The sequence below is a fragment of the Epinephelus moara genome, chromosome 13 (genome assembly GCF_006386435.1).
Source record: "Epinephelus moara isolate mb chromosome 13, YSFRI_EMoa_1.0, whole genome shotgun sequence".
Lineage (NCBI taxonomy): Eukaryota > Metazoa > Chordata > Actinopteri > Perciformes > Serranidae > Epinephelus > Epinephelus moara.
Genome location: NC_065518.1, coordinates 20,514,094 through 20,526,128, shown reverse-complemented (window position 1 = coordinate 20,526,128; position 12,035 = coordinate 20,514,094). Strand labels below are relative to the sequence as shown.

The window sequence follows — 12,035 nt, the reverse complement described above, 5'->3', positions numbered from 1 at the left end:
GAAGAATTTGTGAGAAATGGTCTTTTGTGTATATAGAAAATGTTTTAGATCTTTGAGTTCAGCTCATGAAAAATGGGAGCAAAAACAAAAGTGTTACGTTTATATTTTTGTTCAGTGTATGCAATTAATGTAGATAGTAGCAGCTTTTATTCCTCGTTTATTCATAGACTGTACTATAGCTGTTCACAGTTGGTGTCACCGGAAACAAAAGTAGGTGTGGCAGTGACAAGATGAGAAATGAGTCAATGTTTCTCTGGAAAGTAATCATTGCCTTTCAGATCAGAAATGGTTTGTAATCCATTCCTGGACATTGTGGCACAGCGAGAGGTAGAGGGGGGCGGGGAGAGCAGGTGACATGAAGGTGGGTGAGAGAAGGAGCACATGTTGATGGTTAAGACCGAATAATGACATAAATCCTGACGTTAATTTAAGATGACATATTCCTCTAAGCATGTTTTCTCATGTGTATTTCATGTGATACAGTCAAGCAGGGAGAGTGGGTTTAAGAGAATGACAGATTTTAGAAAGTCTGGGCAGCAGACAACACATGAAATGTGATGGAATGGGATCCAAACTACATTAGAAGGTGGTTTGAAATGCCATTCCGATCACATTTCTACAATCACATTTCTACAGCTAAGAGTCCTATGTTGGACTTGGTATGCTGTTACCACAGCAACCAATGCAGATAGGTTGGTAATGTCTTGTCACTGGCAAGTAACAGTGCAGAAGGTCTTGTTGTAAAGATCTGATTTGAGAAACAAATCTGGTCTGCCCAAGTTACATGGAAAGTCAACTGCTTGTTACTGCCTCAGGGCACCTCTTTTGGCATCGAGTGTGGCAAAGGTGTGCCAGCACCAGCACCAGCACCACCAGTTTGCCAACGGTGCATTCAGCATGTCTTTGGGAGGGCGCACCGGATTCCGATCTAGCTGCACCGGTGTCCCCTTGTGTGCACAGAGCAGCAACAAACCATCGACTTGTGGAGATAAAGACATTAAAAGAGACAAAAACAATATTATATATTATATTCTAATGTTTTTTTTTTACACAGAAATCCAATCCCCAAGGTAAAAAGCTGAAGTTATAAACTACATCACGGTCTCATGATTACAACGTCACCACCACAACAAGCCTGTAAGGCTGTGTTGGGCGCCTTTTGAAGACATGGAAAATCTTCAATGTTCAAGAGTGGTGTATTTACTTAAGTATTTTATGTCACACCACAGACCTTATTTCAGGCATCTAACCAAGAACCTACTCAAAAACCCACTGATGCTGGTTGGGTTTGTGGTGGGTGTGGCAGATCCATGTCCATTTTCTCACGTTTTCTCAAGCTGCTCTACCACATGTCGATGTCATTCACATGTTTCTCTGCCAGAGATCATTGTGGCTGTGCAATCTGGCAGGTGAATGCCCAAGATCTGCAACAGGTAGCTGTTGATTATTGTTTTTACCTGCGTCATTGTAGTCAGACTACAGATGGCTTATTGTTCTTCTTATCTTATTTATGCTAATCCATTAAATCCCTTATTTATCTTTGCTGCCTGCATTAGCAAAACTGTAATTATTATGCAGAATCAGGACATTTTCATCTTTTATTTTTACTAAAATTATCCCGTGCAAAGCTGTGATTTCAACTGAAGGTCGTCTGTGTTTACTGTAAAATATGATAATTATGGAGAGTCACACTGAAAATACTTCCTTTAAAATTTATGCAAACCAGCTTAGCTGATGATGTGAACAAAAATGAATATAACCAAATTAGCCTACTTGTGTTTCTGGTTACAGACTCACAAAACCTGAATGCTCGTCTTTTGGCTTCTCACGGTTGAACTGTCAAGTGAATAGGTTTCATAAATGAATAGTTGCCGCAGGATACCTTAACAAAAATACATAGAGGTGGAGGTCCTAGCCTGAGGCAGCATAGGGAAAAAAAGGTATGACATCTTGACATACAATTATGCAACAGTGAAACTCTTGGGAAAAAAAAAAAAAGAAGAAGAAGAAGAAGAATGCCATTCGAATGACATCAAAGATTCTCTATCTGGTCAAGAGGTGTCTCTCTGGTTTCTGCCAGCCTGACTATCCGCAGATCCATCAGCCTGTTTGTTCTTGTGTACATTTATGTAATCATTTGAAATAACTGCGTCACATGCTTTGAACACCGCAATCTCCTCCTTAAGAAATCCTTTGCTACTGAGAGAAAACAGTCATTATGCAAACATCCTCGAGAGGTTGCTTGTTGAATGAAGCATATTGAAGCATTCGCGTAAATGACAGATGCTGGTTTTTGGTGAGGACAGTCTCCTGATAGAGTCTTTGTATGGATTTTTTTCCCAATTTGGTCTTTGCAGTTTGACCCATGTTCCCAGATTACAATTTTTTTTTTTTTTATTAAATGCAAAGCTATCAGGGAACTTGTAAGTAATGTACAATATCAATGATGGTGGGTCCTGCTATATTAGTTCTCTGTGGCCCTGTCTTACAGCGGGACTCTGTCAAAATCTATTTTGAACAGCTTTATTATTTCAATTTACAAGCTCACATTCTTAACACAGTTGTGTTAAATGATGAAATAACCACAGACAAATTAAGCATTTATTCCGGAGTACTGCATGGTTGCAGTTATTAGAAACTTAAAGGTGAAAAGGTATGTACGCATTGCACAGATAGGGATAAGTGGCGTGGCAGTAGGGGCCCAACAGCAAATTTGTGTCTGGCAGTGACGCAGTAAGGGATTAGGAGGAAGACAATGTACAAACTGAAATGTATTTAGACAGCCAGAGCGACAGAGCCACGTGTAACAGTTTATGCAAGTGATGGTATTTCCTACCTTGTATAGTTGAGAACAGAGCTTTGGTAAAAGAGCACACATGGCATTCAGTAAAATCAATTTGCAACTGTTTCTGTAAGTTGAACATCTTGGTTTGACTGAACATGTGACTGAAACACATCACATATAAATAACTTCAGGTACTATGAAACTACGGGACAATACTCAGGAATTAAAGGTCCTTTTATGCCAACTCACGATCAGGCAGGGATCTTTTTTTGGTACCGGGAAGAGAGGCAGTAAACAATAGCATCACATCACCTGACTACCCTGTTTCCTAGATATTACATTTCTGTTACCAAACTGCTGTCTTATTTGATGGATGTGGCAACATGAACACTGCCTGGGTTATGTTCAAGGACGTTTCTTTCAGGAAACAAAACGTGGGAAAGATGGTGGGTGTACAAAGTGCAGGACCATGACACCATAACCCTGGGTTTGTGTCCAGACTCCTGTCTTAGGTTTATGCAACAGCAGCTTTTTGTTTAAGGTCAGGGAGATGTCATGCAGTAGCTACAGCTAAGCCTATGCTCTGTAATCTGGGGCCATGGTTACGTTACCTGACCAACACTGTCGTTGTGGTGGCGACTTATTAATGGGCAGCACCCAGATGTCAGTCAAAGCAGCCATGCCCTTTGCTAAGCTCGCCCCTTTGTGATGATCTGTTAAGCTGTTGGAGTGAGCATGGAGCCCACACGGTCACACTCCCTGAGGAACCACCACATCACTGGTGATCGAGACATAAGACAATGAATGTAAATGTAAACTTCCCTGATTTTCTGCCAGCTACGTGTCATGGTCGTGTGTGCAGGTTAACAGTGTTTGGCTTTCCCCCTGTGCTGCAAATATTAGGTTATAAGGATATTAAGGCTATACCTTCAGTAGCTAGCTTCTTAGCGAACCCTACACTTTTCAGGGTTTGATTTTGGGGTTTGGAATAGAGAAGAAACTTATATCTCCGCCCAACCTCCTGGGATAATGGGTATCATTATTACATGATCAAAAATACACAAAACCACCCTTAAAAATGAAGAAAATCTAAAGAAATTGCATGAAAGTCTACGAAGCTGTGTAGTCGTTGGACCCTTGACGGAGCTGGTCGATGCTACGCTATTGATTGGCCAGTCTACTTTCGAGGGGCAGGACTCAGCAAAGTGTCAATTCTGTATACCTTTAAGCTTTGATGACATTTAAAGTGAATTACATTGAAATTCACCCCCCTACAGTTGTCATGAACGTGGATATTAGCTACAGAGACTGAAACTATTTTTGTGCCAGGCTATAAACATGTTTATTTCAGCTTATAAATTGGATATTTTAACATGGGGGTCTGTTGGGATTGATTTAGGAGCCAATCCCTTCATTTTTCAGCCCTGGAGGCATCTTCAAAGCCTTTTATGGCTAATATCATTTCCTCCTGGTACATAAAGCAACAGTATATTTTTATCCGGGAGAAATACTTTTTTTATTGTACTACACACTTAACTGAGATGCTTATGCTTCTGAAAATGCTTGAGCTTTATTTCAGGTGTTCCTATTTTTAAATTGGCTGCAATTTCATTTTCCAATATGCATTTACCAGCAATACTTAGAGTTCCTGTTCATGAATCCAACCGGTTTCCTACATAACTCTTTGGAAAAAAAAACTCCCTCTGAACGCACAGTCCTCTGCTTATCTATCAGCCCCTATGCATTCTTCGAGGGAGGTAAAGCCCTAAGGCCCACTGAGATGTCACATAGAGGCGGTGTCAGTGCTGCAGCCTGATGGGCTGAGCTAATAAAAAGAGGGAGCATGAAACTTCACAGCTGTTTTCACACACAGAGGAGGTCCAGGTGCGTCTAAAGGTAAGACACTCCCCTGTTCTGGTCAACTGGATTCAGCTGCGGCCGGACTTGATTGTCTGAGACGGGCTCCGTGCTTTTTGGCGCAGTTTAAGGGTCCCTGTCGTCTTCTTTATGGGGGTTGGCATTTTTAAATTCTGCATTAAATTGTGATTATTTTAATGATTTATTATTACTATTATTTAAAAAAAAAAAAAGCTGATCTGATATATAAGATTTGTGCGTAATTGTAGAATTGGTTTTGCCAAATTGCCAATTTGAAACCCAACACAATAAGGCAATTATTCAGATATGTGCATGGTCATGGGTGCATTTTCTTGTCGAGGATTTAATGTTGGTGCACATTTGTTTTGGTGAGGAAAAAACTTGAGGGGTTTTATTTTGGTATCTTACATGAAGTGATGCTCTCTCTCTGTGCGCCCTCGCGTAATTGGCGAATTGATTGCATTGCGCATGTTGAGCCAATTTGAAACCCAGGTTATGTGATGCTATTTGAAACCCACAAATTGTGCATTAAATTGTTTTTATTTTAATGATTTTAAAAAAGCGGATGAGATGTTTAAAATGTGTGCGTAATTGTGGAATTGGCGGCATTTGACAATTTGAAACCCATAATCACTTACATTAGAGAATTTATTCTCTTATGAAGAAATATGCATGGTTATAGGTGCATTTTGTTGTCGATGATTTAATGTGGGTGCTCGATTGTTTTGCTGAGAAGCTTTTTTTTTTTCTTTTTTTTTGTCAATTTAGATGAACTGGTTTGTGACTGCTCTCACTCTGTGCGCCCTCGTGGTCAGCACCCACGGTGCTACAGGCACCATCGGTAGGTACCCACCCCTCATTTTTAAATCGAGTCTTTGAGTAAACGTTGCATCTCTTCGACTGTCATAAGTGACTAAATGCATTTTCCCCTCTCCTCCAGCCTGGTGTTATCACGAGCCAGCCTGCAGTGAGTAATTTCCATCCATCACTAAACGGTCACAGTACCACCTCAAAACAACTGCTCCTCTTCGGCTACTAAAAGTCTTTCTCCTTTTTTTTTCTAGATGACACTCAGTGGCCAACCATCGCTCCTCAATTTTGCAACGGCAGTCGCCAGTCTCCCATTGACATCGTCACAGCATCTGCCACAGCTAACGCCAACCTGACTGCGTTCACCTTTCACAACTACAGTAGCACGTCAGCTATGCAAAAGATCACAAACACTGGCAAGACAGGTAAGCAGAGGGTGGGGACAGACAACCTCTTTTAAGTGGTGTCAGATGCTTTGTCTGTATTTGGTTATGTGAGGAGGAAGTGTTGAGATTTGAAAGGATTTATGATTTTCTCCAGGCTTTAAAAATGCAGTCAGATTTCTTCCTGTCACAAGCCAGGATTGCAGGCTACACACAAAAAATGGATCATTTTCCCATTTCCAACCAATTGATTTAAAAAAAAAAAAAAAAAAAAATCCATTCTGTTCTTTCACCCTCTTCCAGTCAAAGTCACCCTCAGCAATGTTGGGGTGTCAGGAGGAAACCTGCCTGAGGCCTATGACAGCCTGCAGTTCCACTTGCACTGGGGTAATGGCAGCGCCGTCCCCGGCTCTGAGCACACAGTGAATGGCAAGCGCTACCCCATGGAGGTAGCATACAGTCTTCATTTCATATTCAGCTACAAGTTTTGCCATTAAATTCATATTGTAATATTTTCTTTACTTCACTTCCCCAGCTACACATTGTGAACAGCAGGTCGTCCTTTAATGGGAACACAACTCTAGCTATTGCAAATTCAACAGGACTTGCTGCTCTTGGTTTCCTAATTGAGGTGAGAACATTTTAATTACAAGTTTTCACATCCAGTTTCTGTTCTGTGCCGAAATTGTTTCGTAAGTGTTGGAAAATAAAACAACTGAGCCTAGTTAAACCAGTGTTTTCACTTTATAGGAAATGTCAGGTGACGCAACTGGCCAGCCTGCAAGCTGGCACAACTTGACCTCCTACCTGACCAGCATCAGGAACGCCGGTAGGGAGATATTGTGCTCTTTATTGTGGAGAATTTAATCTAATATTTTTGAATAAAAATGCACCGGCTACAGTTAAGAGATTGTGTTTCTGCACTCAGGTGACAGTGCTACATTGGCACCGGGATTTTCACTGAATGATCTTCTGGTCGGAGTGGACACCACCAAGTTCTACCGCTACCATGGCTCTTTGACCACCCCCACTTGCAACGAGGCTGTGATTTGGACTGTGTTCAAAGACACGATCAAAGTCAGCAGGGATATAGTGAGTGTTATTTCCTCCTGATGCGTCTTTTGTACAATGGCCAGGGCCCTATTTCAGGAAGCAGGCTCAACAAACTCTGAGCCTAATCCCGATCTCTCCGAGTTGACTGAGCCTGAGCTGGGAAGCTATGAGTTTTCGGTTCCAGAACAGCTGATCAGAATCAGCTCAATCAACTCTGGGTATCTTTTTTTTAATGATTATTTTTTGGGCTTTTGTTGCCTTTAATGGCAGGAGAGAGAGGGAACGACATGCAATAAAGGACTGCGGGCTGAACTTGAATAGAGAACATGACACGCCATGTTTCAGCGGGCGATTAGCCTCAAGCTTAGATGAATCAAACCCACCTACCTTCATGGAGTATGTTGTCATAGTAAGTGACTCAGGGTTACGCTTAACTGGCTTTATGAAACGGAAAACTCAGTTTCCTCATCTCAGGCTGAACATACTCAGAGTTTTCACTAATTCTACTTTCTGAAATAGCGCCCAGGATGGTCAACACAAATGCTCTAACAGCCTTTTAACATTCTATTTCCAGATTAACCTCTTCAACTCCACCGTACGCGTTGGCAACGCCTCATCACCTTACCAGGTCAATGTCTACAGGAACATCCAGCCAGCCCTGCCTGTGCAGACGCAGCCCTCGACCTCCGGCGCTTCCAAAACCTGCTACTCTCTGGGGCTGATGGCGCTGAGCCTTATTTTTGGCAAGAGTTAGAGCCGTGAAAGTTTGTGGTGCTGTCGTGGCGTCTCAGCCAGTGAAAGCTGTTTGCAATAAGAATACACCCTTTTTTCTTTTTTTTTTTTACCATCATTTGTCACCTTTCCTTGTATGGAGCTAGAACAGGAAGTTTTGGCATCAAGAATAAGATTTGGCATTGGTTCAAGGAAACATGGGCAATTAAGAAAATCCACTGAAAAATAGAACAAGCATTAAAGAATATTTATGTTGATGGGGGAAAAAAAATGAAATGGGGGAAAAAAACAGTGCATCAGAATATCATTTTAATGCCTGCTTTATTTTTCAGTGTCAGTTTTCAATGCTAGATTTTATTTTCACTCCCAAAACTCAGTCACTGTTCTATCTCCACACCCTTCCCCTTTTCCTATGGTTTGTCTGACTTTACCATCGTCCATACTGTTAATACATAAAGTACACCCTTATAAATGCCTCAAATTCAGCGTGTAGGGCGCAGTATGCACTTGAGATCACATTCAAGCAAAACTCAGCCTTGGCACCACAAGAACCTTGTTGCTTTCCAACGTAGCTCTATGCATTATTAATACTGTTATCAGGAAAATAATAATATATGTGATGACTGCCTTCCTCTTAGTGGTAGTTCATATCGTTTCCAGCTGTAAGCAATTATTTATCTGTAGTCAGATTTTAATCTGTTGTGTATGTTTGCACCTCTTGGTTAATACATGTTAAATGTGATGAAGAATTCAGCATGTTCTGCTGAGATGTCAGGCATAGCTCAGTCTGTTTCTAAGCTGCCAAAGCTACATTCAGGCACCTGACAAAGGGATGCACTATCTATACAAGTTTACCGGGAAGATGTAGTAATGGTACTTTACAAATCCTGCAGTGTAATCAGTGTGTGTCAGTATTTAGTTACTCTAAAATCTGCTAGCCTTTATCTGCCTAGGGTTAAAACTCAAGTCTGTGTTAATTAGATTTTAATTTGAGATTTTTCTTTTTATTTATTCCCTTTTTTTTTGTTACCTTGATTTTATTTTGTCCTCACCGGTGCAGATACTGACAGCAGATGAGATGTAGCCACATTGCCGAGCTGAACACTAAACGAGACCATGCTGCTTCCATAGTGGGTGTAATGAAGGATTGAGGAGTCGCTCAGTCGACTGAACACCGTTATTTATCACAATGATTTGTCTATGTTCCATTTTTCCCTTCAGCCTCGCACTATTTGCACATGTGACAGAACTGTGAGCTCTTGATCTTATGCATCTCTAAATTAAAATGATTTGATGTCAATCTGTTGTCATTTTGTTTTTATTTTAATAATGTGGAACATTTCCAGTGAGTATTCTTTTCAATGGCATTGTGTAACGGCATCAGATTTAATTCTTATTGTTGTTCTTGGCCTGAACTTGGTTCAGACACTTGAGACGTGGCCTTTTGGGAGAGTTCAACTTAAATTTCCCAAAACAGATGACATAAAAGGCTGCTGCTCTTATCAAAGAGGGTGTACTTTTACTTCAACGATCACACTTTGATATTAAGTCACTTTGCTTCCTCATAACTGACGTCTGTGAGGAAGCAAGTGTGGCGCTTTTGCCTTTATCAAATGACCCAAGCCACTACACAGCTTACCTAAACATTTTGTAGAACAGAGTAAATATGTCTGTCCAAACTTCCTTGAATAACTTGAATGTTGACTAGACTTTTATGTCAGCGTGAAGTCATATTTATCATTTGAAAAATCAAGGACAGAGACAGGGCAGTTGGAGGTTCTTATCCCTGCGCTCTTCCTCAGAGGTTATTTGTGACCTGATGCACTCTCAGATTCCATGAGAGATAAGTATGTCACCCCACAGACATAGGGGCATTCCTAGTGAGGCTGTACATCACTGATCTAGGATGACCCGTACTGGACTGTCACTGGAGAATGATCAGCATGCCATCTATTGTAACAAAAAAAAAAAAAAAGATCATATCATGCAGGTCTTACGGCTGCACCATGACATATGCGGGTGACAAGAATGCAGCTTCTGAGATCCAGAGATAAAGTGCAAAGACACAACACAACAAGGCAACTAATATTCAGAACTTCAACATTTTAATGATATCTTTTTAATAATCACATCAGAATGGTCCCATTTGTTGATTTCTTGCCACAGTCAAACAAAGCCAGTTCAGTGTAACCCTAAGTCAGTTACTATGGCAACACACTCCATGAAGTAAACCTGCTGGCTGGTAGGTTTGCTTCATCTAAGCTTGAGGCTAATCGCCCGCTGAGCGTGTAGCAAGGCTATTCAAGAGAAGGCTGAGACACGGGGTCAAACATGGGGGGATTGCACATGCGCAGTAAAATCTGGTCTGCACTTCCTCAAAGGCTCAGTAGATGGCGTGAGACCGCGGAATAAAGGGGATGTGCATGCATGTCATTTTCACAGCTTATTACTGGATTGTCACTGGTGGCCTGCCTTGTGGGTGAGAATGACAGAGATGCAATTCCGACAACTTCAGGCAGCCGCCGTCCAAAAGTCCAAGCAGACCACACCAAGCGCACTCCTTGATCGCCTGAGCGGATCCTGCGCTTTTTATCTAGCGCCCCTACTGTCACCCTCCAGCATTGCAGCTCAAGTTAAACTGCGCATGTGCAATCCCCCCATGTTTGACCCCGTGTCTCAGCCTTCTCTTGAATAGCCTTGGCGTGTAGCAGGAAGGAGAAACACCATGTGTCCTTTTGTGAATAGAGTCTTGGACACTGGGGTACAAATGATTCAGAGACTGTTGTGTAAAGAGATGGTGATTAGACCCGGTTTGGACATGTTATCATTCCTGGATGAGTGTGTATATGAAAGATGACGATCTGTTCCATACACATATATCAAATATAACACATTGTAGCCCATGCAGAGCAGTGCCTCACTGCAATAACTGGTCAGTAGTGGCCCGAAGAATGTGACAGAGAACTCAACGCATCAACCTGGCCTCCAATTTCCCCTGATCCCAATCTGATCGAGTATTCATGTGACGTGCTGGTACCCTAGAGGTACCCCAGATCCACTATGGGGCCTCCCTGTATCGGACCTGTCTCTGACATGTCAAGGCATGGACACAGGACCTCTGGAAGGTGTCCTGTGGTGTCTGGCACCGAGCGTTGGCTGCAGATCATTTGAGACCCGTGGGTTGTGAGGTGGGTTACCAGCATGTCCCAAGATGCTCAGTTATATTGGTGTGTGGAAGATTTGGAGGCCAGGTTGACGCCTTGAGCTCTTTGTCATGTTCCTCTGGCCGTTCCTGAGCAGTTTTTGTGGTGTGGCATTATTTGCATGTGTATTTATTGATACTCTGATTGTGAGTTCATCATTGAATAACCCAGAGAATGATCACGGTGTTATTGAACACTGGAAATAATTTAATAGGTCAAAGTGACTGAATGAAAACGACGGTCAGTGATGTTGAAGTGTTTCTTGCTGACAGACCGGCTCTCTGACTTTCATTGTACTCATAATTAAAGTTGATGAGGGAAATAACAGGTCGTGAAGAGAAACATCTTTCTAAGAAACGTGGCAGTGATACATTTGAGTTTCTCTTATCTGTCTTCACTCTGTATAAAACTCCAGTGATGTTGGGATGTATCAGATCAGTCCGATCAGCTGTGTAATCAATAACTGATATCCAATTAGGGGTGTGTGTCGGTTTTTTAAAGACTTCTGCGAAGACTTGTGCATCCCCGCTTCCCTCCCTGCTGAAAGCCTCCTCTCTCCTCGACTCCTCTGAGTGCATTTAACATATTGAGACATCCTACAAGATGGCGAGTCTCAATCGATTTCCGGGTCAAGTGATCGAGGATATAGGAGTCGAGGAGGGATATTGGGATGAACCCAGAGTGTCCCAGCTCAGGCTCAGTCAACTCAGAGATCGGGATTAGGCTCAGAGTTTACTGCATTACATCTGCAGAGTTCAGCTCCACCTCAATGGATCACAGTGACAGCGAATTTAAATAATCAAATACAAGAATAAAATCATTTTTCAAGACAAGATATTTAATGTTCAAACTGATAAACTTTATTGTTTTTCTGTAAATAAACAATCATTCTGAATTTGATGCCTGCAACACATTTAAAAAAAAAAGTTGTGACAGCAGCGTGTGTGACATCACCTTTCATTTTAACAACACTCAGTAAGCGTTTGGGACCTGAGGACGATAAATGTTGAAGTTTTTAAAGTGAAATTCTTTCCCGTTTGTGCTTGATATACGGCTTCACTTGCTCAACAGTCCACAGTCTCTGCTGTCGTATTTGTGCTTCATATTGCACCACACATTTTCAGTGGGAGACAGGTGTGCACTGCAGGCAGGCCAGTCTGGTACCCACATTCTTTACTGCGAAGCCACGCT

The 12,035-nt window shown here is 41.8% G+C and overlaps 1 protein-coding gene across 2 annotated transcripts; it reads left to right on the top strand.

Annotated features, from left to right (window-relative positions):
- The first annotated feature begins 4,623 nt into the window (after positions 1–4,623).
- Positions 4,624–8,930, top strand: ca15b (carbonic anhydrase XVb). Of its 2 annotated transcripts, none has more exons than XM_050060725.1 (9): positions 4,624–4,681; positions 5,432–5,504; positions 5,604–5,630; positions 5,728–5,898; positions 6,160–6,305; positions 6,392–6,487; positions 6,607–6,685; positions 6,785–6,948; positions 7,484–8,930. In XM_050060725.1, exons 2-9 carry the CDS (start codon positions 5,432–5,434, stop codon positions 7,661–7,663), a joined length of 936 nt encoding a protein of 311 aa, XP_049916682.1. In that variant the 5' UTR covers positions 4,624–4,681; the 3' UTR covers positions 7,664–8,930. The 2 variants fall into 2 exon arrangements, with proteins under 2 accessions (XP_049916682.1, XP_049916681.1); XM_050060724.1 differs by lacking the exon at positions 4,624–4,681 and adding an exon at positions 4,761–4,798.
- The last annotated feature ends 3,105 nt before the right edge of the window (positions 8,931–12,035 follow it).